At 51.8% G+C, this 25,675-nt stretch overlaps 10 protein-coding genes across 10 annotated transcripts; 2 read left to right on the forward strand and 8 right to left on the reverse strand.

Moving 5' to 3' along the window:
- Positions 1–674: 674 nt before the first annotated feature.
- Positions 675–5,210, reverse strand: STEHIDRAFT_165053 (DUF726-domain-containing protein). Its single transcript, XM_007299060.1, has 6 exons — positions 4,566–5,210; positions 3,865–4,494; positions 3,521–3,791; positions 3,242–3,459; positions 2,666–3,183; positions 675–2,480 (listed from the first exon to the last, which is right to left on the reverse strand). Exons 1-6 carry the CDS (start codon positions 5,155–5,157, stop codon positions 1,185–1,187), a joined length of 3,525 nt encoding a protein of 1,174 aa, XP_007299122.1. The 5' UTR covers positions 5,158–5,210; the 3' UTR covers positions 675–1,184.
- Positions 5,211–6,489: 1,279 nt separating this feature from the next.
- Positions 6,490–7,852, reverse strand: STEHIDRAFT_165055 (uncharacterized protein; the record flags this gene model as incomplete). The annotated part of the gene is made up of 3 exons (XM_007299061.1): positions 7,813–7,852; positions 7,398–7,758; positions 6,490–7,338 (listed from the first exon to the last, which is right to left on the reverse strand). A coding segment is annotated over exon 3 (507 nt), but the record flags the coding sequence as incomplete, so codon positions are not given.
- Positions 7,853–7,985: 133 nt separating this feature from the next.
- On the reverse strand, positions 7,986–10,318 carry STEHIDRAFT_165056 (uncharacterized protein). Its single transcript, XM_007299062.1, has 9 exons — positions 10,035–10,318; positions 9,926–9,971; positions 9,736–9,863; positions 9,658–9,681; positions 9,540–9,593; positions 9,417–9,479; positions 9,279–9,350; positions 9,087–9,227; positions 7,986–9,025 (listed from the first exon to the last, which is right to left on the reverse strand). Exons 1-9 carry the CDS (start codon positions 10,218–10,220, stop codon positions 8,213–8,215), a joined length of 1,527 nt encoding a protein of 508 aa, XP_007299124.1. The 5' UTR covers positions 10,221–10,318; the 3' UTR covers positions 7,986–8,212.
- A 197-nt stretch (positions 10,319–10,515) lies between these two features.
- Positions 10,516–11,493, forward strand: STEHIDRAFT_117800 (uncharacterized protein). The gene is made up of 3 exons (XM_007299063.1): positions 10,516–10,717; positions 10,807–11,030; positions 11,089–11,493. Exons 1-3 carry the CDS (start codon positions 10,683–10,685, stop codon positions 11,436–11,438), a joined length of 609 nt encoding a protein of 202 aa, XP_007299125.1. The 5' UTR covers positions 10,516–10,682; the 3' UTR covers positions 11,439–11,493.
- Positions 11,494–11,765: 272 nt separating this feature from the next.
- STEHIDRAFT_144119 (uncharacterized protein) lies at positions 11,766–13,200 on the forward strand. Its single transcript, XM_007299064.1, has 6 exons — positions 11,766–11,799; positions 11,859–11,966; positions 12,024–12,219; positions 12,311–12,323; positions 12,380–12,493; positions 12,572–13,200. Exons 1-6 carry the CDS (start codon positions 11,771–11,773, stop codon positions 12,928–12,930), a joined length of 819 nt encoding a protein of 272 aa, XP_007299126.1. The 5' UTR covers positions 11,766–11,770; the 3' UTR covers positions 12,931–13,200.
- A 347-nt stretch (positions 13,201–13,547) lies between these two features.
- STEHIDRAFT_152156 (uncharacterized protein) lies at positions 13,548–14,069 on the reverse strand (the record flags this gene model as incomplete). Its single annotated transcript, XM_007299065.1, has 1 exon — positions 13,548–14,069. One exon carries the CDS (start codon positions 14,067–14,069, stop codon positions 13,548–13,550), a length of 522 nt encoding a protein of 173 aa, XP_007299127.1.
- An 812-nt stretch (positions 14,070–14,881) lies between these two features.
- On the reverse strand, positions 14,882–18,016 carry STEHIDRAFT_71946 (uncharacterized protein). The gene is made up of 6 exons (XM_007298138.1): positions 17,844–18,016; positions 17,264–17,394; positions 16,874–17,177; positions 16,736–16,816; positions 16,449–16,670; positions 14,882–16,367 (listed from the first exon to the last, which is right to left on the reverse strand). Exons 1-6 carry the CDS (start codon positions 17,890–17,892, stop codon positions 15,193–15,195), a joined length of 1,962 nt encoding a protein of 653 aa, XP_007298200.1. The 5' UTR covers positions 17,893–18,016; the 3' UTR covers positions 14,882–15,192.
- Positions 18,017–18,764: 748 nt separating this feature from the next.
- STEHIDRAFT_90180 (peptidase M24A methionine aminopeptidase) lies at positions 18,765–21,203 on the reverse strand. The gene is made up of 10 exons (XM_007298294.1): positions 20,933–21,203; positions 20,706–20,853; positions 20,254–20,552; positions 19,999–20,144; positions 19,848–19,944; positions 19,598–19,764; positions 19,469–19,521; positions 19,258–19,366; positions 19,025–19,105; positions 18,765–18,962 (listed from the first exon to the last, which is right to left on the reverse strand). The coding sequence occupies exons 1-10, from the start codon at positions 21,075–21,077 to the stop codon at positions 18,900–18,902; spliced, it is 1,308 nt and encodes a 435-aa protein (XP_007298356.1). The 5' UTR covers positions 21,078–21,203; the 3' UTR covers positions 18,765–18,899.
- Positions 21,204–21,763: 560 nt separating this feature from the next.
- Positions 21,764–23,612, reverse strand: STEHIDRAFT_165060 (PR-1-like protein). The gene is made up of 6 exons (XM_007299066.1): positions 23,191–23,612; positions 22,596–23,128; positions 22,430–22,498; positions 22,245–22,363; positions 22,123–22,181; positions 21,764–22,066 (listed from the first exon to the last, which is right to left on the reverse strand). The coding sequence occupies exons 2-6, from the start codon at positions 22,846–22,848 to the stop codon at positions 22,048–22,050; spliced, it is 519 nt and encodes a 172-aa protein (XP_007299128.1). The 5' UTR covers positions 22,849–23,128; positions 23,191–23,612; the 3' UTR covers positions 21,764–22,047.
- Positions 23,613–24,807: 1,195 nt separating this feature from the next.
- On the reverse strand, positions 24,808–25,203 carry STEHIDRAFT_152160 (uncharacterized protein; the record flags this gene model as incomplete). Its single annotated transcript, XM_007299067.1, has 3 exons — positions 24,808–24,851; positions 24,948–25,031; positions 25,119–25,203. 3 exons carry the CDS (start codon positions 25,201–25,203, stop codon positions 24,808–24,810), a joined length of 213 nt encoding a protein of 70 aa, XP_007299129.1.
- Positions 25,204–25,675: the final 472 nt, after the last annotated feature.

Below are 25,675 nucleotides of genomic sequence, written 5' to 3' on the forward strand. Positions count from 1 at the left end.
GTACCGTCCAAGGTGCAGCGAAAACAGACAGACGACAGCAGGGCGCTTCCACATTTCAAACCGTCCCTTCCCACGCCCTGCTCTTTGGCGCACTCGCACCCGCGCCCGCTCGCCGGTCCCTCGTCGGCTGATCTCGTTCTTGTTCGCCGGGAAGCACAGAACGTACATAACCGCTCTCTGTCCTTTGTTATCATCCAATCTCCCCCAATCCACTCATCACAACGTGCGCACCTTTCCTCCTTCTCTTTCCCCTTCTCAGCCCTCACGAAACATATCATCTAAGTTGGGCCTTCCACCCACCAACCCCCTTTCACCTACCCACGGCGATATGTTCCAACGGTGCCCGCGGCTTCTCTTGGCCTGCTACTGTGTCTTACATCGAGCCTCCGTCGCACGACTCGTTCCATTCTGTGCCCGCTCCGGCTCTCTTTGCTCAGGTGCTCAACATATGTTTCTAGTCCTTGCCTTTCTGAGTTCCGCCACCGTATCGATCGCTTTGCGACACCAGAGCCTGCAGGGGACGCCGTCCTTCCGCGAAGCCTTGTCCTCTGTTACTTTATGTGCGACGAGAAGCTGCATACAGAAAACACACCGTTATCCGCTTCTCTTTCGCTCCACGGGCTATGCTAAACATACTCGACATCGAGGCAAAAACCTGCCGTGTACATAACTCGCTGCACTGCACTCTAAACCAAAGCCTGTTCGATTTCTAACAAAACAACGTGAAACAATGCAATAGAAATGATGCCACTGATGATGATGATGCATGGTGATGGGGAAGCGCAAACAGAAACAGAAACAGACAAACAAACAAACAAACGAGCACACGGTGTGTAAAGTGCCGGACAAAATCAAGAATAAACCAGCGCTAAGTATCCCTCCCCGCCTCAAACTTGAGCTTGAAACCTTCGCAGCTATGATACAGCCCGAACAGTGACACTGGCAAGGCACGCCTATCCGCGCCCTCTGCTCAACCGGTCATCTCCGACCCGACTGCCCCCGGCGTAACGAAAGCGCGCGAACGAAACAGCAACCAGTAACCAAACGCAACGCAACGCAACGAATCAACAAGAAACGCGTGCGGCGTGCACCCACGGCGAAAACCACTCACGAACGTTCGCACGTATGCACGCTGACCAGTGATGATGGAACGCCATCCCCATCCCCGTCCAACCATTCAACGTTCAACTCCAAGGATTGCTCGCAAACTTCGCAGCGTTATTCGCCCCCGAACTCCTCGCAGCCCACGGATCCGCCCCAAACTCCGGATCCCCCATCGTCGACACCGACACCGACCCGTCCGCCCCGCCAAACGAAAGTCCCGTGGAGGCCCCCGCCCCCGACGAATCCGCACCCGCCGCCGTCGTCCGGAACGGGTTCGAATAAGCCCACGAAGCCGAACCCGCCCCTGCTCCCCATGCACTGTACACCGAGTCTTTCTCCGGCAGTGGCGGTGGCGCCGACGAACCAGCGTTAATATTAGCCCACGATGTCCCTGGCCTGTCTTCGTCACCAGCGCCCCCTTCTTCTTCTTCCTCCTCCGCGTATCTCTCGCTTGTTCGATTCTGATTCTGAGTCTGAGCCCGGGAACCGTATCCACCACCCCCGAATGACGACGTCGAGTACGAAGACCCGAACGGGGCGCCAAAGCCCGAGCCCGTTTCCATCCCCGACTCCGACTCCGCTTCCGACGTTGCACCGATGCCGAATGTCTTTGACTGAGACTGAGACTGAGACTGAGGTAATGACGAAGACGCAGAGGACGAAGAGGAGGAAGGGGTGGGATTGGGATTGGGATTGGGAAGGCGCGAGGGATTAGCGTATGACGTCAACGTCTCCTCTGCGCCCTGCATCCGTGAATCGCTGAGCGACAACGTCCGGGAGAACGTCGTGCTCAGATCACCCCTGCTGGGCCCTGGGGCTGCAAATTCGGACGGGCCGTCCAATTCATGAGCTCGTGTCCTTGGCGTCATCCCGGCGTCCCTTTCTTCTTCCTCTGACCCCACTGAGGTACCAGGAGGTGTAGACGAATGTGGAGGTGCGGATTGGGAGCGAATGGCAGAGACGTCAGTGTGGGGTGGGGAGAACTGCGACGCAGCGTTCAGGATCGTAGGAGGCACGATAGCGCCTTCGAGGGTATTCCGTTCCTTGTCCCCAATGACGGCCTTCATAGCAGCCAGATCGAATCCAGCATGCGCCGGTAACTCAGAATCGACGCCAGGGGACGTAGGCGTCTGTGCCCCCGAATGAGGAGTGGGTGTCGTCGTTCGCGGCGGAAGGTCCTCGTCCTCGATGGTCGTCGCAGACGGAGCCGCCTGCGCCACCCGCTTGTGCGTCCTGTAAGACGAAGCCGACGGCGGACGGGAGGTCGACGTCGACGGAGTGTGGCCCGAGGACTTTGCCCGAGAGAACCAACTCTTCTTCTTCGGGTACTCTTCACCTTCCCGGACCACGATCCGGTCTTCTTCGAAATCAGGTTCCTGAGCAGACATAGCCAAATCAGCGACGATCAGCGAGACGGGTGGAAAGAGGAAAGTCGCACTCCACGGGTGGAGTCAAAAGGCAATTGGAAAGACGGTTATTTGCAATGCATGAATGAACCCCAAGGCCCGGCAGACACAAATAGGACAGAGGAGCCTGTTGCAGAGCACGTAAGAAAGCTCACCTCCGGTTCGTCGAAGTGATCAGCGGATACCGGGAACCCCAACTGATCCAGGATGAGAGGCATGAACGTCCTATAGCTCATATGTCCCGCGATCTTGTCCGTAACGTCAACGTTCTCCAAAGCAGGGACGTTCTCCACGGGTCGCAAACCAGCGACGGTGTTCAGACCTCCACTCGTCGCACGGAATAGGTAGTTGAGCACCCAATCATTCCTGGCGAATCCGTTCACGAAGCGTCCGGACACTACGCTCCGAGCTTGAAACCACGTCTTCTGCGGCGCGGTCACACTCGCACCGAGGAGGAAGACGTCCTGCACTATGCCGAACGCCTTCGCTTTGGCGAGCTCGAGGAGAGCGTAGAAGATCACACGAGCACCGAGCGAGAAACCGATGAGAGTGATGGGCCGCACGCCGAGGTGGCGATGGAGGAGAACGTCGGCGAGAATGCTGCCCGCCGACTTTGCACGGTCAAGGGCGTTCGACCATGGGTTGTCGATCAGGTAACCGAGTTTCGTGAGAACTGCAGGACGGAACGTCAATCAAAATTAGGTGGGAGACTGTGGCATTTCGATACTTACTGATGGGCCACTGCAGCGCACTCATGAGGGCGGTCATGACCGTGGCTTGTAGCACGGTCTGTCCGATCTGGGTAAGTACCTCGGTTGTGAGAATCTTCAAGGCACTACCAGTCTCTCGAATCATTTCGGGCTCCCAGAGTACACTGAAGACGTCTCCGACGATAGGATCCAGTACGCTGAAGGGCAATCTCGGGTCATCCTGCAATCCGTTCAGGAACCTGGGAGGATACTGCTATCAGCAAGACTTTGAGGAAGTAACACAGACTCTTGAGAACGCACCCGGGTACAGTGATAATACAGTTGACGCGCTTGTTGTTGTGTAATGGCAAGATGTCGAACGTTCGCACATACTGCGTCCTTCGAGACATACCGCGCGCAGCAATACCAGAACCAGTGAGAACGCCACCAGTAGTGATTACAGCCGCACCAGCTGTGCCACCCAGGAAACCGGCCGTACCAGAGATACCAACTGTCGTGAGAGCAGCACCGATACCTGCGCCAATGACGGGGGCGAGCAATCCGGCAGATAACCCAATTACAAGGCCACCACCTAGAAGCAAGAATGTGTATGAGCAGGGCTGATTGTAGGCGGCGATACTCGGAATAGCTGAATGCAGACGCACCAAGGGTGGCGAGACCGACCATCATGTATCTTCGTTTCCGTGAGGACTTCTGACGCCCTTCGACTACTTCACGTTGCTCTATTCTCTCAGTTCCTTCTTGGATCTCGAGTGCCTCGGTTACTCGCTGTTCAAACTTCACCACATCTAACCAGCCCAGACCAAGATGAATGGCGACGTATTCGAGTAAGACACGTGATCGAGCATCATACACGCTGTCGGCGATGAGGATGAGGAACAGGTCGCAGAGTACAGTCCACCGGATGTCGAGCGTGACTCTCTCGTCGACAGATGATAGGGAAGTGGTTACACCGGCAAGTTGGGCGGTAGATGTGTCTTCTAGGACACGGGTGGTTGTTTGGAACGTTTTGGAGTCGTGTGATGACATGGAGGGGGAAGAAAAGGACTTCGGCAGAGAGGGAGAGGTCGATCCCAGGGATACGGTCACTTCGGAAATATCGTCCTGCTCTTCGAATAATGTCCGCTCGTCATCCTCTTTCTTCTGCTCGGCTTGCTTCTTCGCCTCGACGGGGTCGTACTCAGGATTAGCGACAGTATGAGTGGTCATCAGGGAGGGTACCAGATCGTCAGCCCGAACACCATGCAACGCCAGATTCTCAATCATCTTCTGTTCTAGCAGTCTCGTTTAGCCTCCATCAACGAATAGCCTAACGGTTTAGAGAACGGTGGAGGTGGCAACTTACCTGCAGTGGCGAGCTCCATATGATAGTATAGCCTGCCTAGAATCTTCAACGCCCAAAGCTCCATATTCTGAATCGCAGGCTTCAACTCCTTTGCGTTCACCCTCCGAAGCTGGTCCGCCATCTCCTTGCTCGCAAGCGCGCAAAGCCCGACGTACGCGATACGCTGCGCCTCCGTCAGCATGTTCTTCGTCGCCTGCATCTGGCTGAGCGGAGTCATCGCCTTGTCCTCGTCGAAGAGATACTTCGTCCGCAGATGAACCTCGTCCGCGTCCTCCTCCTCATTCATCCGCAACCTCGTGTACTCGCTCTCGTCATTATCCTCAGCCTTCGACCGCCACTGATCCCCACGGTAATCCACGTCCATAATTTCGCCCGTAGCATTGGCGGTCGTTCCGGATCCAGCTGCCGCACTCTTACCGGGGTCTTTCTTCGCTTGAGGAACGTAGCGATACTTCTTCTGGTCCTCCTCATCAAGGCCGTTCGCAAATTCGTCGGATTCGCGGACGACCGGCATGTCCTCCCAGCCCTCATCGTCATCGTCGTCAAAGAGACTGGCGTGCTGATCCTTGAGACTAGTAGAGGCAGTGGGCATGGTAGAAGAGGTGCGTGGATATGTACAGCGGCAATCTTGAAGACGAACGCAAGATAGGCGCAAGGGTAGTGGTATGAGTCCAAGAAATATCGGACAACCCGAGCGCTTTCGGCACGGACTCATTCCGAAGAATTCTCTCACGGGAACGAACTAACTTGTGCCACTTCGAGCGCCACAATGACTGATTGTCTTCCGCTATGGCGGGCTTCATAGACAGAGTCTCTTTGGGCATCTCGGAGTTCTATATTCAGCGAAATTTACAGAATATGTACTTCTCCACAACTGGACAGGCTAAAACACTCGAACTTCACTGATAAACTGCAGGACGGTGACTTACATAGATGGTGCAAAAATGGGACCGCAGAAATCACTCGAACCTAACCACCTTCACCGCCTCCCTCAATCGCTCAATATCCGCCCTACACTGCTCCATCGCCGACACCTTCATCGGATCCTCGATCACCAACTCCTCGAGCGGAACTCCCTTCTTCTTCCTCCCATCCATCTGCCAAACCAAATCCCTCAAAAACCCTTGTGCATACAGCCCAACCCTGGGGCCCCGTCCAAAATCCATGTTCTTGAACTTCAAACTCCGTAAGCCAGGGAAAATAGGCCTTGTAACGTCACTCTCCGGCGAAGATTCCTGTATACCTCCAGGTTCGAGGGCGACTTGCTCTTCTGATATGGGACCGTTGAAGTGGAAGGGGAGTTGTGACGAGGCTGACGGCGGGATGGTGGTATCGGGGGGCGCATATGGCAGCATGAGTCCGGAATAGTCCATGCGACGGATGTGGCGAAAGGGAAAGAAGATGTTGAGCCAGTCGCGTTTGGCCAGGTCTTCCCTTCTCGATTCGAACGATAAGAGGTCAACGACGCGGTCATAAAGGGGAAGAGCTCGGCATAAAGACCGGATAATATCGACGGAAGCCTGGTACGCGAGATCGTCATAGGAATCGTTGAAGATGGCAGTGAACACATTGACGCGTTTGCTATTGGTTCCCATTTGTGGCGTCGTCGTACCAGAGATATTTGTGATGCACGACGGTACGTCAATAGAGACGGATATCGTCAACCGGTCGTTCTTCCGGATATGAAACTCCTGAATCGGCAAGTTATTGTAAGCAGGGTCCTCGACGCGTGCTACGAGCAGTGGGACGATATCGAGTAACCGCTCTCCAAGTGGCGCCCCAGCGTCTGCGGTGCAACACAGCGTAAGGTTCGCCGTGGGCGGGAAAGATATTGACCGCAGCAATGCCAAGCAGTCGACAACGCGTCCCGTCAGGACCAAGGTCTTCAGATGAGGCAGCGTTACGATCGGAGAACCGTTGGCTGGCGATGCGTCCTTACTGACGACCGGTAGAGCGTGCGACAGCGAAATCAATTCCAGCGATGGGGCATTGCGAAGAAATGCTAATAGCTGTGCATGGGTGGGGTGGTCTTCTTCATCGTCATAGACGGGCGCCCCGGACGCGTCTGGATAGCAGGAAGGATAGACGATCGTGAAGTGAGTGAGGTTATTGAGGACTTCTGACCCCCATGGGACACTACACTGATACAGGTATAGTGTCCGTAGTTTAGGTGCAGAATCACCGAAGACATGTGCAGGCAGATCGACCCATTCAATGTAGTTGTGGAGAGAGAACTCCTCCAATGCCGAGGCTGGGTGCACCAAAAGTGGGATCATGTATACGTTCCCAGTCATGTTCAGACTGCGTACGTTTGCAAACACGTTGGATTGGGATAATTGGGCGTGTAGGTATTCATCAAGTGGCGTTGCTGTGGAACCTTCGGCAACGGTCCAGGAGAGAGACACGGGTATATTTCGAGAGCGTTGAAACATCTCCTCAGCCCATCGTGGGCCAAGGGATGTTCATATATTCGTCCAGAACAAGGGAGCTGCGAGAGCGGTATGCCGCCAGCGTTGGCAGACGTGCGTAATGGTTCGAATCCATCCGAGATTGGCGGGGATGTGCCGGTTCTTGTCGACAAATGGGAAGTCGATAAACGCGATGTCTGCGAAGATCTGAATGAGAGTTTCAGGCGGAAGCGTGTTAACGGTGGCGAGATTGTTGATACGAGCTCGAACAGACTGCAAGGCGAGACAGAGGCGCGTTTCCTCAGCTTCTAAATCGCGACGATGGGCGTCAGGATTTGTGTATGTCGCAGATATAGGATCCATCACTTTATATTTGTAACAAGTACGTTAGAATCAGATGTAAATTCAGACAGGGCTTACAGACCTTGGGGCGACGACATGCAGGATTACACTCTGAGAGAACCGGACGAAGTTTGGCGAGTCAGGCTGGCCTGCCCTGGCAAGAAGCGTCGAAAGTATAAATCCGGGAATTTCCGAGAATACTCTGTCCTTGTAGGAAACCATCTCTGGTAAGTCCTATATACACGAGGTTGGGAGACAGACTACATGATGAGTAACGAAGTTTTGATAGAAAAGGGCGAAAACCTTTGGGTCTAGCTCGAACTACGGGTCGAGGTGCTATCGCGCCTCAACCCTTCATACTCCACAGACCCTCCAGGGTTCCTTTCTCCTATGCTACCAAGTCTACTAACAAGGCGGATCATAGAGCATGTCCTGTTCGATTTCTTCAGGGACTCTTTGAGATAATCTCGTCGTACCGGTAAATAAGTTGCGCCTACCTTGTGCATGATCATGGAACGACTGGCAGCGAGAGATCATCGTGGTGGCCACTTCGAGAGTGTGGGCGTATCGCACAGCCGCTGTTGGTCGGCAGATGCCTCCGACTACTTGGCCCGCCAATGAGAATGTGCTTTTGTCTGGATAGCATGGAGTACAGCCGATAGGTAAGGTGCGAATGATGATAGAGTAGTATAACTAGTGCTACAAAGCGGCAACAGTACGAAATGCATCATGACAGGTAAAGAGCTGACAGTCTACGGTCTACAAAGAAAAACATGCTACAGATATTCCAACAAAACATATGTGATACAAAACAAGTACAGTGACAAATATGGGATACCGTGAGTCATCGGGCATGCAGCGAAAGATGGACGCAGTACCAGACTACATTCCTCGAATTCAAAGCCCAGAATGCCTCGGAACAAAAATCTCGCTCCATCTCCTAGACTTAGGCTTGGGCGTATCAACCTTGCTAGGATCACCTGTGATCCTAGGCGACCCCTCCGACGACGAGCGAGTCATGCCCATCCTCCTCAACACACTTCCAGATCCCCTCGACATGAGTTTGCGCGTCGCGTCTGAGAGAGACGAACGACGTGAAATCGCAGGGCGAGCTGCTTCCATAACTTTCTGCTCTTCACGATCGCCGTCGACGCTCCCATGTCTCCGTGACTTCTTCGCCAACAGATTCGAGTTTCCATCGCCGTTGCTCCTTAGGGCATGATCCGCAGGCCCCGTAATGGCGATCCCCAACGCCTCTGTGACCAGCCTGTTTATCCTCGTACTCTCCCCGGGCCTGATAAATGGCTCCCTCAGCGTCCCCCTCGTGCCTGCGTCCGACGCTTGATACCAAATCCTACATGCCAACATCTGCATTTCGCACGATTCACATAGCGAGCCTTCTTGAGCTCCCGATGGAAGTGCGTGATAGCAGCGAGGAAGTGAAGGGATGGGAAGCGGGCTGGGCAGAGTGGCCGAGGCTGCGGCATTGATGGATGCAGCGCGGTGGGCGGCAGCAAGGAAAGATGATGGGGTGAAGGAAGTTTGAGTCGGAAGAATCGGTCCTTGGGAGCAGACTGGTGTAGGAAGAGTGTAGGTGATGGCAGGAAGTGCTGACTCGCTTTGCAAATCCAGAGCGGAGAAGGATATGGGTTGGGTATGCCGATCGAGGGCGAGTGCAGGGCAAATGGACAATGAGTCTTCAGGATCACTCTGTATGGTGGTGGAAATGTTGTCAGTGGCAACGCAGGAGCGTAACGGGTGGTGCCCATACCTGAGTTTCTAGTGCAGTCACATAAGCAGTACCACGACCCAGCGCGCTAGTGGCTGCGCTCGGTGCTTCAAGCAGAGACATATCACTAAAGGTCTCAGACTGCTCAATCACGGGAGACAGGCTTTGAACCGACGGGCCAGTCTAAATCGTTGTTAACCTCATGCCTCCATCGTCTCCGAGCGGAGTGCGTACCTTCATTACAAGTGACGAATCAACGAGCGTGTTGGGAGATGAGGGGTTTGCTACCATGGGTGCGGCTTGCGTCTGTACAATGATATCCATCTTTACTGAGCTGTTGTCATCACTGATGAAGAAACATACGTGACTCACCTTGGTAAAGCATTCGCCATAGCCTTGCGATGAGCTGTCCATCGCAGTCCGCTCGTCAAGAGCCTGCCAATTCAAGCTATGATTAGCTACCGTTAATCATCGTAAAGCAGAACTACTACCAACCTCATAAAATATACTTCCGGAAGCATTTTGATCATGGATCATGTTCATCGTCAACTGGTGCACAATACGACGTCAGTCTTTATGCGCAATGAGCAAACGGACAAAGCTGAATACATACTTGCTCCATTTCGTCTAAAGACACCTGTAATTGATTATAAGCGTAATACAAAGCCACAAATTACAGTGTAACGCCTACCCCTGAGCGAGAGTCAGATAACCTGCTCGTGCTGGACCTTCCCCCGAGAGTGGATGATGTCTGCGAGGTCACAACGCTCGATTTGGACCTTTGCCTCGAAGGTATTCGCGAGCCACTTGACGTGGTAGCTATCAGAATACAGAGAGCTATTATGCACACGCACATAGCATGGAAGAGGTCAATAACGTACCTTTTGTCAGGGGACCAAAAGAGCCTGAAGCAGGTATATCGAATTTCTACCGTGCGGACGCACAACAGTAAGTGCTAGAATGATAGTAGAGGAATATGAATGACCTCACAGGACGCAACTTCACGAAGTTATTCAAGATGCTACGAGTCCGTTGAAAGACACCTGAAATAGCCCGTTGAGAACTCACGTCCGACCTGCGGGTGGTGAGCTGGGCGGGCGAGGACGACACTGATACATCCACACTGCTGGAATCGTAAGTGGCGAGGACGCCGCCCGGGCTGGTAAGAACGTTCATGGTGGCTCAAGAAAAGTATTGGTCAAGAAAAGACCTCCTAAAACGGGTATTATATACGCGCGAGGTGCTCTCGGGAGAGGAGAGACCGCCGTGCGTCCACTGGACGAGACAATCACGAACTGTGACCAAGCAGACCAAGTCGAGAGAACTATTACAGTAGCGCGGGTGGCGTCTCGGCAATATCCGCGGAGTTTGATCTCAGCAATTCAACTTTTTAACCCCCGTCGTCCGGGCACGGCACGTCACGGCCTTGCTCTCGCTCAACGACCTAGTATACGTTGACCGTCGTGTGTGAGGTATCTGGAGACTCATAAGCCTAGCCTGCAGCCGCTCCTGCGCACTGCGTGTCGTCTGTGCACACTTTATCACTCCGTACCCAAGGCGATCTGAGGCGACCAGAACTTAAAGTTTCAACTTGTTTGTGTTTTTGGAGTCGTCTACTCAGTAGATCGCGTCTATCAGATGCCTCCCCACAGAATCCCATCTGTTGACGAGAGGCAAGTACCAATCTTTTTTTTTTCAAATAATCTTTTGTGTACATTAGCTGTCGGCTGATGACTGCCGCCCACACTCTATATTGACACAGACGGCGAGCTCGTCGTGCCCAGATACGCTCAGCAGCACGCAAGGGCGAGAGCGTCGCCTCCCTCTCCAAAAGATTTGAGTACACACGGCGCACAGTCCAAAAGATTGTTAATAACAATCCATACAACGACAACCTACACGAGGACGCAGGTTTCCTCGACATGGATCTATCTGAGGAACCTGAGCCGGCGCCACCTCCTCGCAAGGCGAGGCGTGAAGTACGCTGTGTGTGTTTCTATTTATCATGTTTTCGGCAGAAATTTGCTTATGGGCTGGCTCTCAGTTTCACCTACTCCTAGCGTCCAATCCATAGGCGGTTCTTCGGACGATGGTTCCAGCACTTCACCTCCAACTTCTCCCCGTGCAGGGCCATCGAATGCTCGCCGGGGCTCTGCTGAGGCCCCAGACCCTATACTAGTATTTATCCGGCCTCTGAACCTTGGAAAAAAGCATGCAGATGCCCTGCGCGCGCATGGGATTCACACACGAGCACATCTATATGATCTCAGGGAGCTTGACTTAGGCACTCTGCAGGATGTGCTGGGGAAGGTCTTAGTAGACTCAAGACAGTTCAGTTTACTCGAATGGATGAAACTCCGGTCGGCGATTTCAAAGTGTAACGACGAGGATTGACCATGTAGCGTGTATTTCTTGTAACGTGTGTTTCTTTCTTGGTAGGGTGTTCAAAATGGTCTCCGCGTGAAATGTTTGTTTTCTTGTTCATAGTACCCAGAATAATTATACTAAGCTCACGAACATTCCAGCCTTTTCTGGCACTTAATTCTGATGGAACTTTTCCTGTGCTCCACAGGTTCTGACGGTCTTGACGCTTGAAGGTCGAAGGGGCTGCCAAGGACCAGCCCATAAGGTTTGACCGACCCTGCACCCCGTGAGAATCCTAGCCAGACGAGGTGGACCGCACAGCCAAGTACTTACGCCCCTGCATCTTGCCCCGCCTCTCCACCATGTCCCATATCTCAGACCACCACGAAAGGCAAGCTTGCTGTATATCTGAGTATATGTAGTCGCACGAGCTGATTCTGTTTTCTGCAGGAAAGGTACCCCGTTGACATATATGGAGAGTGACGAAGAAACGGAGACGTTGCGCAACTATGGGCCCAGTGACAGGATCCTTTACAAGGATCGTACGGAGAAGGAGAGGTGAGTTGGCTCATTCCTGAGTTAGAGCCAGGAATGTTTTCTGACGTCAGCCTATAGGCGCATCATCCGCGCTTTCGTGCGTTACGACAATGATAGAGAACACGATAGTAGAAGGGATCTTATTAAGCGCTACATATGTGGTTATGGCACCGTCGAGAAAGCAATACGCAATACGTATGGAGACGTCCTATCTGAAGACAGTAAGTATCGACGTGAAAGATTTTGGGCTCTGCGAAACGAGGACGATATGAAGGTAAGTTTGTTTTCGATTACGAACAGCAATGCACTTGGCTTCAAGTTGAGTAAGCTTAGCTAACTCGATATTGCTCTCGCTGATGATATAGGCCACAACCAAAGGTCGGCATGCACCAATTCATTTGACCTTACAACTACTGACCACTCCACTTCCTCAGGCCGTACGGTGAAAAGAGGACGCGAAGGCTCAGCGGACTCCGTCTCAGAGATAGAAGAAATCATCCAAACCCCGAGACCCAAACGAACATGCACAACGCAAAGAAAGGATGAAGGTCTGTCGATGAATCATAACCCCCAAATCCATCTGTCCCGGCAATGTTTTTCCCCCTCTTATTCATCAACATGTATAGATTCCGAGCCTGTAACGCGGGCTACCGCTGGCACCAATCGCAGCACCAGATCTACAATGCGCCCCAAGCCACAGACTACGGCTTCGACCTCCAACAAAATCAGAGCCAAGTCCCCCGTGCTGCCCTCCAAGAAGACTGGCAACGACGCCGAGCTCCTGCGCTTCCTCCAAGCAGCCGAATTGCCCGACAAAACAGCCAGTCTCCTCGATCGGGAAGGGATCTCGACCATCGACGACCTCAAGTTCATCAAGAATGTGAAGCAATCTTCTCGGGAGGAGATCAAAAAGAGTCTGATGGCGGCAGGTGGATTTTCCAGGTTGCAGTGGGTGAGATTTGAGGCTGCGTTGGATAGGTTATGACTTCGCATAAGGATGTTGGGTTGTGATCTACTCGTACAGTATACAGTATTTCTTGCCACCCGTTCTCTCTCTGGACTAACTTAGTCCTGTGCCGTGACTCTGCGTGCTGTTGTTCTTGTTCCCGGAGTCTTCTCCGTTTTTTTTTGGTCTCCGCCATTTAATGTCTGCTTTTCTTGCTCTACCATGATATTCTCGCACCTGCTTTGTTTACTCTTCGGACTACGATGTGTACCTCTCTCAGCGTATCATATCCTCTGATTCATATTGTCCTGCGTTTGTTGTTTCATGATGTGATGCTCCCGGCTGCCAAGGTCGCATTCAAGACAATTCATATGTGCATGCCCAATTACACTGCATCTGTGTTTATGGATACACCATGTACCATTATAGCGCTGTTTGAATCTAAGGTATTCAGTCTGAACAAACAAGCCCGTCTCATTCATTCATTTACTCCTACCATAAGTGCGAGGCATAGAACCACAGCAACGATAACTCTTTTCCAATACCACACCCTTGACCGGGCGTCGTGATCATTTAGTATTCTTGGTTTATAATTTATGATCTCGCCGCCGGCGTGCCAAGACGTTGCGGAAATACTACACACACAGATTGATCAATCAAACACCCTCAAAGTAATAAAAGGGACGAATACAAAAGGTGGGTCGCACCTTATTCTGAGTCGATGCTTTATCTAATGCCTTCTTCACCTCCGCTCCCCCACTCCCCATTAACGTCTTCAACTGCTCATACCCACTACCCAAATCCTTCATGGCCTGCGTATTCTTCTCCAAGACCTCATGCACCGCATTCCCACCCACCTTCTTGCCCAGCTCATACAACTCCGCCGTTCTCTTCCGAAAAACAATCAACAGCTCGACTTTCACATCCGGCCTCACATCCTCCAAATTTCCGCTCTTCCTTTTACTCTCATCCAGAATCCTCTGAATCTCTCCGTATGCCCCCTGAATGATCTCGCGGGCTTCATCCGCATGGTCTGCGGCGACCTGGCCCAGCGAATCGAAAATGGTGTCGACATTGATGTAAAGGGACAGACCGGGAATGAAGGCGACATGGGAGCGCACAACGTCGCGAGCAACGTCGAGAAAGTAGCGGAAGGCGAGGTTCCATAGCCGGTCCATGGCTGCACTGTCGCTAGACCGAGCCGACGCGCAGATGCAGGCGTCGGTGGCATGTTCGAAGTCCATTCTCAGATTGCCTTGTCTCTTGCCACCCCTTCGCTGTCGATTCGGACTTTAGACTCAGAAGAGCAACCCAAGTGACATCCCACAATTCTGAAGCAAACCAACTTACGACTTTATCGTTCCAAGGTTGCAGCGTCAGGTCGAGGTGGGGAATCAGGAAAGAGTGGTCATCAGTGGGCGCCAGGGAAGAGACCGACCGGAGCTTCGTGTGAGCCAGCTGTTGGTCTAAGTTTACACCCAAGGCCCGTCTGGGAAACAACTCACTGGGACATCGGATGCGGCTATTCCATCACGACATGTTCTGAGTGATGCTTTATGCGTAAACGTCCTTAGCCAGTGGTTTTCTCACGAAATAAGTTGTGGGTGCCCAGTGATAGGCCAAACGTTCCGGCCGCAAAGTGAGCATGGGGTAGTACATCGGACGGCGGGTTTGACGGAGGAGTGATTCGAGCTCGTAAATCCACCGAGAGTGAAAATCGTGTCCAGCTCAGTTAGAGGGATAACGCTGTCAAGAGGTTGATATCGAGAGAGGATTTGGATATAGAGCCTCTGAGGACGTCCGTGACGTTGTTCGAGGGGTGAAGATCCTTGAAAGCATCGGTCCTGTTTGTTTGGAAGTATGGGATGTTGTCAGTATATCTGCTATATGTCAGACATTCAGTCCGTATCCGCGCTCACGCATTGCTTGTCATCATAATGCAGGGTATCCTGAAGTACAGAAACAGTGGATACATCGATTATTGCTGGTTGCATAAATAATGAGAATCCGCGGCGAAAGAAAAAAAAAAGTTTGCGATACACTGCGATAAGTGAACAGCGTCAAAGTTGAAGGCAGGAGGTCAAATGCGTGGATATGTTCAGGATAGCAAAGCGAAACTGGACGTGTGCATTGAATAACGATGAATGCAAGGTGGTGATACAGACGCAAAAGGCTAGGAGTTCAAAGTTCGCACGGTAGTAACTTGTAAAAATAAAAACCTGGAATTCACTCCATTGATAACCGGGCGTAGAGGACCACGAAAGAGAGAAAAAAAGCCAAACACCCACCAGAACAATCCTATCATGTCGCAAAAGCCCGCGGCGAGGAAAACGAACAAGCCTTCCTCCGTCTCCCGATCGTCATCAAACCCGAGGTCGTCTTCGATGAGGCGTCTTCTCGCTCGTCTGACGTACCAGGGCCGAACGTCATGGTGACATTGGCCGGTCCCTCCCTTTCCCACTGGCTCACCAAGCTCGAAATGTCTGGATGACTTGTGCTCGATCGTCGTATTCCCGGTGCTGGTGCGGAGAGATGGGTCGATTCGGCTGTGGTCGAGGACATCTTGAGGGAAGAAATGTTGGGAGTACGGCTGTATGATGAGCGACTTGAAGAACTGGGCCGCCTGGTGTGAGGAGGAGTGATCGAAGACGATGTAACTTGATGGATATGCGTTGGAGATGGCGTTTGTTTCGAAGCCCGATTCGCAGTGAAGAAATTCAGATGCTCGTAACTCCGTCCTGAACTTTTTCCAATAGACGCGGACGAAGGCTTCCTGGCAATCGGAGACAGCGTCGGCACTTCATGACTCCTGACCAGCCTCAACCCAAGATCACCACTCGCACTGGACTCCATTCCACCAACATCAGTCTCGTCACCACCCTCTCCATCTCCCTCACCCTCCACCTTCCCATCGTCCTCCGTCCCAGATCCAGACCCGGACCCAGAACCCTCCGCCATCTCTTCCTTATCCTCCCACATCTTCTCCACACCATCTGCCCTAACCACCCTCGCCTTCTCATTATCAATCTCGACCTCCAATCCCCTCTCTACCTCGCCCTCCAACCTCTCCAATCCTTCCCTGCCCCTCTCCCTCGCAATCCTTGGCAACGTATACCTCACCCACTCCCTACAGCTCGCAAATGCCTCCTTACTCGCGTCCAGAAACGCAAACGCCTGGAACACATGGACCGCATCCTCGTACAATTCGTGTCGCACTTCCACTCCCGCGAGCGTTGCTTTGTGTGCCAAGAGCGTAATTTCGTCACGCAGGACTTCGGCTTCGCCGGATTGTACGAGCAGCGGGGGAAGGTTTTGGAAGGTGCCGAAGAGGGGGGAGGCGTAAGGGTGGGTTAGGTAGCGTTCCATGTGGGGACCCAGGTAGCAGGCTACTGGGTCGAGGTGATCCCCCATGGCGGGAATGGGGACGATATCAAAGGCGGCGTTGCGGTCCCATGAGTCGCAGCTGAGAGTTAGATCTTCAGAAGAGAGAAATATAGATGCAATGAGCGTCAGAGCAGATGGAAAGACATAATGCATACGGGAAGAATGATACGCACCGACCCATGGAGACATTAGGATAGCACCGCCGGGCATGGGATAGTCATTATCACGAAGGTACATAAGTAGAGCGAGCGAGAGACCGCCTCCGGCACTATCTCCAGCGATTAAAATATTCTGCGGTGGTATATGTAGGTCGTCGACGAGTCGTAAGTACGATGTCGCTGCGTCGTGTAACGACCCAGGGAATCGTGTTTCTGGTGCAAGACGGTAATCGAGAGCTGTATGAAAAGAACTTGAAGGTCAATTGAATGATGCTCCAAGATAAACATGAATGACTCCGTACCAAATACTCGACAGCCGGTTGCTTTAGATAATGGGACAGTTATTCCCCTATGAGTGGCAGGCGAAGCCAGATAATACGCGCCTACGGATAATATCGTAAGTGTGTGGTCCTCATCCAGAGCACTGAGACACAACCTACCGCCATGCAAAAACAATATTACTCTCTCCTCGTACTGCTTTCTTGGCTCCGCCTTGTCCGTCTTCTCGTCCTGGTCCTTACTATTATGCTGCCCATGCTTCCACTCCGCCTGCAACTTCTGCCACAACTTCTTACTGACGACCCATTCACCTGACAGCTCCCTCGATCCGTCTTCCTGGGCGTCAAACGCAGCCAATATTCCGCGCAAATTGCGTTTACGGACACGGAAGGTAAGGGGGGTGACTAGAGCGTCTGAGGGTAATGGAATGAGGTTGCCGAGGCTTATGAAGGTGCGTATTGTGGCCTGTTGCGCGAAGTGTTAGATGTTAGTAAAAGTAGATAAATGTGTCAAGGATATGTGGTGTCGGGAAGAGGAGAGAGCGGGCTTACGATGTCAACGAGTTGGGAGTGCTGACCTGCGCCGCGCATGATTGAGGAGAGGATAGTCATCTGGATTCCCCATGACTTCTTACGTGGTCCCCAGATAGTATGTGTGAAGACATCTGCTGCAAGCTCCGTTGCTGTAAGACAAATACGAAAATAAGCACACGAACGACAAAAACCGACAAGTCATCATTCTCGAACCAAACAACCACCACAACAGCGAGGATGTGCGAATGCAGGATCCGTCAATGAAACGGAAAGCCTGAAGTTCAGCATTGCAAGCCATGATCTCATTCGCGCTCAGCTGACCAGTTCGGCGCGGAGTGAAACCAGCGGAACCAATGAGGTCCGTCTCCAAACAGTCACACGATCGCAGCTCGACCAGAGAGCGACGCAGGATCCGAAACATTCGGAGGCGGATACACACCGCGTCCAGTTCCACCTTCATCGAGGGTCCAAGCGCCACAGTGGCCGCCGACAGTAGCGCCTCGGTGACCTCAAGGGTCGTACCACACCCAAAGATGAAAGCAAACGAATTATGCATTCGCAGCGGTGAGCAAACCGAATAAAGCAGAACAAAACTCACTCTTGAACGCAACGACGACTCCCAGCTTCGCCGCGCTCCACAAAGTCATCGAAAGCCCATCCTGCTGCTTCACGCTTGGGTCGACGCGCGACGAAGGAGGCGCTACGCCTGGCTTTTCGTAGTGTCGTAGCAGACTAGAGACTGAGACTCGGCGTTTGAGGTTGGGTGGTGGTGCTTGTGGCAAAGTGTTAGGCAGTGCGAGAGTTGTTGTCGATGATGAAGAAGAGGAAGAGGAAGAAGACGAAGCAGTGTTTATGTTCGGGACGACGACGCGGGAGAGAGGCCAGGGTAGAGGGATGGCCATGGCTGATTAGAACTCAGTTGTTCGGGGTAATAAAAGTATCGACAGTGTGTTTTATTATGTCGCGTGCAGCAGTACTTGTAGCAAAGCGTCCACAGAGGTTAAATACGAACAAGCTCGTGATGTCCTCAGCCAAGTCAGAAAAGAAACAGCGAAAGGTCAAAGCGCTATGCTGGGTGGATGAACGTTAGGTTCTGGTCCATGTGCATGAGGTGGTTGGGGAGAGAGATTCAGTGGGGTTGACACAGCAGACGTAGGTAAAAAGTCCATGGGTAATCGTAAGAGCGTTATATCTTTCCGATCGGGATCTCTCTCGTGGGCCTTCCGAGACATCGTGTCATGGCAAGGGACGTTCCGAGAAAACGGCGCCATTCTCGCTCAATCACATGCGGCCGATCACACTGTCCAATGAAGACGTCTGTGGCGTCACGGGCCACATCAACCAACTTCTTGAGTCGTCCGTCGGACAGTGAGAGCGCGAAGAGTTCCAGGATAGGGAACACTTGCCACAAATGCACTTAGCACTTCTCTTCAACCTCACTTGCTACGAAGCCAACGGAAGCGTAGAGCCACGTCGACGCGCTCACGAAGGTCAGCTGTCTCCACAATAAGAATCACAGGAACGTCCGTCGTGGATGCATTGCAGTACAGGTACGTAGTAGTACAAGTCCATGGTCACTAGGTCATCCTCGAAAGCACCACAGGATTACATGCTCCATCTACGTATAATCCAGGGCCACGAACCATATCAGCAATCAGTAATCGTCTCCCCGACTGACTACTTCCTTCACAGTCGGTCTCAGCAGGATAGTATGCTCCTGATGGAATAGAATTAGCGAATGATTACACGAAGACAAAGAGCAGAAGAGCAGAAACGTACGAATTGAGCGGTCATGGATCCCCGGGCGTCACATAACGGAGGATAGTCCTGGACGATCCCTTGTGTTACCAGGTTGTTCAGCTGATAGAGAAGCAAGATATGGATCAGTCAGACATCAGTCAATGCGGGTCAGATTGTTGGCGATTGGTGGCCGCAGGGCGAACGGCGTGTGCAAGCGGTGAGTTGCGGGCTAGGAAGGACACGAATGGATGTGTGTCAAGAGAAAGACTTACTGCAAGCAGGTACTTGCTCTCCCCAGCCCTGTCCAAGTATCGTCGACAAAACGGAAGTGTGCCAAAGTTCTTCGTGATCGACTTGAGAAGTGTCTTGGCAGAGGTTAACCTGGTTATTCACAAAACAGTCACCCCATCCCAGCCCGACTTATAAGTAAGCGACGGTTCCTTAAAATAGAGATAGAAAAACAGAGAGGAGTGCGCAACGTACCGGAGCGGAACATGTGGCGCATCGACAATCTTAGCATAGTGCGAGCAGTCTCCCTGTAGCAGCCAGAAGGATTCGACCATGGCGGGTCAGTCCAATAGTATTGAGAATAAAAATATTGTAATGACGTACACTCTCAACAACACGGCCACGCCCTGTCGACCCGAAAGTCTCGATAGCGAAGTATTCTCCCTCCTCCATCTTCGTCTGATCGTTGTTCGCAACTATCTGTACAGATTTTCCGCCGTGGATTTGATAGAGGTTGATCGAGTGGCCACTGAGGTTCTCGATGGCTTTCACTGTTCACGAAGAGCGCTCAGCGGTACAATCAGCGAGAAAGTTCTCAAAATTCTACAGGGAGGAGAGAGAGATAAGTGCGTACCAGGGTACACCTTCCCACCAACTTCAACTTCATACGACTCCATTGTCTCCTGTATAGCCGCCCCTATCTCTCCTAGTCGTACATCAATTCCAGCTTCCTAAATCCGCCAGTCAGTAAACAAGATATTAACAAAATAGATCCTAGTACACACCCGTATACCAGTGTTGGTCGCGGCTTTGACCGCCTCCAGGAGCTTGTCGTATGTTGGATCCCAAGACATAGTGAAAGCTGAGTCGACTATCCGTCCTTTCACATGCACGCCAAAGTCGACCTTCAGAACGTCTTCTTTCTGCAGCACTAAACCTCTCACAATCAGCATACTGTGCTTCACACCATTTCGACGCGGCACGTCACACCGCGCCACACGAAACACATCAAACAGAAGTAAAGAAAGGAAATAACGCACCCAACGTATCCCCCGGATTCGGCGTATAATGTGCCGCACAATTATTCAGGCTCAATCCCGTCGGGAATCCCACACCCGTCTCGAGCCCATTCTCCTCCACCAACGCCCTCGTTCCGTCCTCGATCGTGTTCGCGATTTCCGTCATCGTCATTCCCGGCTTGATATGCTTGCGAGCATAGTGTCGTACTTGACGGTGGACCTCTGATGCGCGCCGGATGTTCTGGTAGGTCAGGTCGGGGTCTTCGTTAGTTATGCGTTCGAGGTGACGCTTTTCTTCGGAGGTGGTGCGGTAGTTGTTGCTGCATGAATGATGGTGGGTGGTGGCGATGAACAGTGATTATTATCAATGAAAGGTGTATGATAGGATGGGAGGGGGTGTCGAGATAGGAGTGAGATGGGAAGAGTGAGTGTATTAGTATGCATACAAAACTAAGCGAAGGGAAAAGACGCACTCGTCCTTATACTCGCAGATCTCTCCCTCGGGATAGATGCCCTTGGTGAAGATCTTGGTGAGACCAACCCGAGGAGGCTCGCTCTGCTGAGCCTGAGCGGTCTTCTTCTTCTTGGGCTTCTTCTTTTTCTTTTTCTTCTTGCCCTCGCCTGTTCACACCATACCAAACGAGACCATTGAGCTTCGAACCGATACGTCCAGCATGAGCTATCGATATGACACACGTACCACCAGCTCCATTTACAGCATGCTCTCCCTCCTCGTCATCGTCATCGTCATTTTCGTCCTCCCCATCGGGGGTCAACGAGGGTGGGATCTCCTTCTCGAGATCCTGGGGAATGTTGACCTCCTGAGATGTGACCGGCTCAGACATGATAGTTCGCCGGTCCTGTAACTTTTCTGGTATTGACGCCTAGTATAGTGTGCCCAAGTTCAACCTGAGTACAAGCGTGGGTTGTCCAAGCGAAGGATGAGTACCGAGTATAGATCCAAGCACCACGGCGATGGAGATCTGGCGGGTGACACAGTCAAAAATGCAGGCCCACGGATGACTGGGCGGTGATGACGCATGAGCATGACCGCCGGACGCTTTGAATTCAAATTGATTTCTTTTGCTTCTTTTCTTTTTCGGTTCTCGAGCGTTGCGCTGGTCCTTCATCCAGCCATCACCGGGTTTCGCATGTTTCGTTTATCTCGACAACACAAACATGCTCCATTTTAGCTTGTAATGACACTGTGCAATCGGTACTGAAGTTCTGGTGTTATGCTGAATGACTATGTAGAGACATTTGAACTGACATTCTGGCTCCATTCGATTTATTGGAATACACCGCTGTAATCCTTCTAATGTTAGCATTTTGGAGGACTACCAGTACTACCAGATTCTGAGTCGAGACTTTGTGCTAATCTTGCGACTCGAATCACCGTCCCCTAGTGTCAATGCGACGGAATTATCACCCGAGTGATGACCTGGAATGCATGTGTTTGAAGAGAGCCGGCATTTATTGGTAGCCAGGATCTTGGGTCGAACGGTTCTGCCACAATCATCTAGTGGACGAACGAGAGACAAGTTCGATTCGCAGGACCTTCAATGATCCTGATCATTGAGCATGAGTCGGGTCGATGCACAAGGTTGGCGGTGAACATGGTGAGGCATCGACGGAAGGAAGAAGCAAGAGATGTTTGGAAAACAAAGGATGGAACATCGACTGTTATGACATGCAGGGAGTACAGCAAATAGAGCAACAAGGCAGACTTAGAAACCAGTCCACTGTCCAGTCGTACTTTTTCGGAATAGAGTATTCAATTACACAAGCCTAGACTCCCAGGACGAAGAACGAGTCTCAGGCCTGGACATTTTGACTGTTCAACGTCAAATCAGCAACCAACACTAGGACGAGCAATCATGTAATACTCACGGGAACTCCCCAATGACGTTTCCGGCTGGGTAATATTCGCAGACATAGTAACTGGTGGGCTACAATTACCAATCGATCAGCCACCAGGAATAAAAATCTTGGAACGAGGCGGAAGAACGTACACCATATACACTCTCGTCGAAAATGGCGCACTGAGCCTCTGCACAACCGAGTTGGGTAGTAGCCTTCCATACCATCTGAGTGAAGTGCGAATACTGAGGGTTGTTGGGGTCGTATTGAGCTGGAAGCAAGTCGGCATTCAGAACGCGGTGAATACTAAGAGTGAAAGGAGGTGTGTGTCACTCACTGGCTTCAGCAGCCCAGGCACCTACACCGGAAGCGATAGGGTAGTCACCCGTACCGGCGGCCAAGTTTTCTGGAGACAAGAATACAATCGTCAACACCAGAATGAAAGTTAGGCGCTACTAAATCAAAAAGAGAAGAAAAGAAAAGAAGTGTTGGTAACTACTGACCACCGTACGGCCCAAGCGATCCTCCAGAATGTTCAAAGACACATCCGTTTGCCCAGTTCTGTGCAGCCGTAGCCAATGTATTGTTCCAAACGAGGTCAACGGCGCCGTGAGCTTCACGGAGTGTGTTGTGAGCACTCAGGTAGGAGTCAATGTCAGAGGACGAGGTGCGGGTGGCGAGCAACGTGGGTGAGGCGAAAGCAGAGCTCGCGAAAGCAAGCGCGACGGGAACGAGTTGAGTGAAGGAGGGAAACATCTTTTTCAGTGTGATGAGCAGTGTCCTTGGAGAAGAATGAGTGACGGCTGTTATGTAGCTGACGGTGGCAATGATGACGAAAACGAGGAAAGGAGGCGGATAGGAGGCGAGTCGGGATGGACTCAGTGGAACTTCCGTCCGTCGTTATATATGCCTCACCGACGAGGCAACGCTTAGGCGAAACTTTGCCGAAGTCTGATCTTGATCCGAGCTCGTTTCGGGGCCCAAGCAAGTACAGCGCTGGCGCTGTATTCTCCGGGTGGAAGGTGGTTATTGACACCTAAAGGACGCGTGCATGTGAGCAAGAAAGGCAATTTCAAGGTGAGATGGAGGTGGGCATACCCTTTCATTCATTCCTCGGAGGAACGTATGCGCCAGAAATGGAGTATCTACTACGTGGTAAATATTTGCTGGGCGACCATCGTGTTTCGTAGTGATCGCATCACCACAGCAATGGGGGTTTGAAGAGCTTAGATCTGTATGTGCATGTGCTGCGATGTCCTATGCAGACCATGGCCACACGGTATCTATGTGCCCTTGTCAAGCCCTTGGATCACCCGCTATAAACGGGTCTGTCATATGAAATCAAGAAACCAAAATGAAGAGCTGTCAGTTGACCTACGACACCATATGCGTTTCTTAGCTCAGTGTTGCGTCCTTCCAGCTTGAAGAGGCCTGAAAGGGACTGGTCAAAACGCGGTAAAAGATACCTCATTCATCACAGCATTTGCGGAAGGTCCGAATAAGCTTAGAGGGTTTATTCTGGTTCTTTGTCCGAGAAAATAGGGGGTGAAGCGGTGGAGAACAGCGGTGAGTTCTGAGCTGGCACCATCAACGTCAACATCATGCTACCACTTCAGCAGCACGACAGCGCTGGGATGAAAAATGAGGTTTACCATGCATCAAAGAAAATAAACATCGTCTTTTCGTCGCATGATTCAAGCTGGCCTCAGCACGGTGGTCAAGAGCAAAGTTAGCAGTGGCCGCGGGACGATCATTACGACGCCAGAAAAACACAGAATTATTACGTTATCGCAGCTTGTGGCGCAAAAACAGATGTGGCCCCCCATTTCTCTGAACACTCAATCCAAGGCGTGTTCACATCCTTCAACACACGAACTATTTAACGCCCATGGCGACCAATCCTTTCTACTACACATTGATGTGTAGGCCTCCGTACGCCGCGTTAGCTGTGGCCCCTCGTCATACCACATGGACAAAGCCAAGCGGCGCTCCCAACAACTTAGACTAGCATGCAGCAAAACGTACTCCCACATAGAAGTGAACTGCGCTCAGGCTGTACTTAGACATGCACTGGTACATTCGAGAGTACATCATGGAACAGCGCCCGAAGTACTCGTGGTAGAATGCCAGCGTTTCACCGAATAACGCTCACACCCTCCAACTCGCGAACTAACCTGAAAGAACCTCGCACTGCAACGAGCAAAGGCGGAGCGCCTCTAATGCGTGCATCCAACTCCCGCCTGAATTCGGTGATTTTTTATTCATATTTTCCTGTATCTCGGTCTTGTTTAGTATCTATACGATCCTTCGTGAACCGACACTGAAGTGCCTGGGACTGTACTGCACGAGGAAAAGCTTGAAAATGGCTCGAAACAACCGGGTGCGGACAAATGAACACAGACGGAAGTCAAAGAGCGACCGATGGGAGTTACGGTGGATGATAGTTCGCAGGTCGGAGCTTAACGAGATCTTCAGTGACCAGGAGCCATGCAAGATCAATGGCTTGCTTCATGAAATCCGCAGAACACACATACGCAAACCGTACTCGGGACCACATATTTCGCCTTCCATCTTCCAAATTATCAGACTTAAACGTTAAACCCTGAAGACGAAAATTGAGCTCAGTGCCAGAGAAACAAAAGACAAAGTCTGAGATGAAACCAACGTACCAAAAATCAACACAATAACCGCGGCAATTGACAAGCTCCCATGCAATCAAGTGCAAGTCGCGACCTGGTAGTTAACGCGCTGCTGGCAAGCTGGTTTCGCGAATATAGTATTGTGGTCAGACATGGATTTCCATTTCACAAAGATCAACCGAGGGGTAGGGGACGAATATGAATAAAGTGACTTACTGCCGGAAAAGATGGGCGGCTGGCCATTACCGTAGAAGTAGTACTCGCAAGATTGGCCGTTCTTGTGGTTGTTGCAGGCGCGAGCTATGAAATGTAGTAGGAAGGAGTGGAGAGTCAGTTCGATTGACTGATATGGTGTAGTGACTAAGATGAGGATAGGGAAAAACGTACTAGAATCTTCAGCAATAGCGTTTGCACCGATTCCAAAGAGAAGGGTGACGGAAGCGAGGGTGAAGAAGAGGGTGGGGAATTGCATGATTGGGGATTACTACAACGTGGGCCGAGTTGACAGTGTGATGCACTATGGAAAGTGGGCGTGAAGTAGAGGTGTCGATGCTGAGAAACCTACGAGGTAGAACGAGAAGGCCTTTATGCCCAAAGACGAGCCTCAAAAAATTTGTCCTGCATTAGTGCATCAGCCAGCCTGCCACTTGACTCCACACTGCTCATGATCATCGCGCATGTCCTCGTACAAGAATATAATATGACTGATGATGGCCTACGGTATGTCGGAGGATTGACTGGGTCAGAATATGCGGGAGCTGGTGGACGTGTCATGATGTGATCCGCCCATGAAGGCTCAAGCAGGCAACACGATGTCAGTTCTCCTAACTGAGATTGAAATCTCGTATTCGACCACAAGAACGTCGAGAAGAAGTCAACAATACAGCGTGCGCATGTTGATATGGATTGATGGGATCTGTGGGCGGCCCGCCCCCCCCCCCTCC

The sequence above is a fragment of the Stereum hirsutum genome (assembly GCF_000264905.1).
Source record: "Stereum hirsutum FP-91666 SS1 unplaced genomic scaffold STEHIscaffold_1, whole genome shotgun sequence".
Taxonomy (NCBI): Eukaryota; Fungi; Basidiomycota; class Agaricomycetes; order Russulales; family Stereaceae; genus Stereum; species Stereum hirsutum.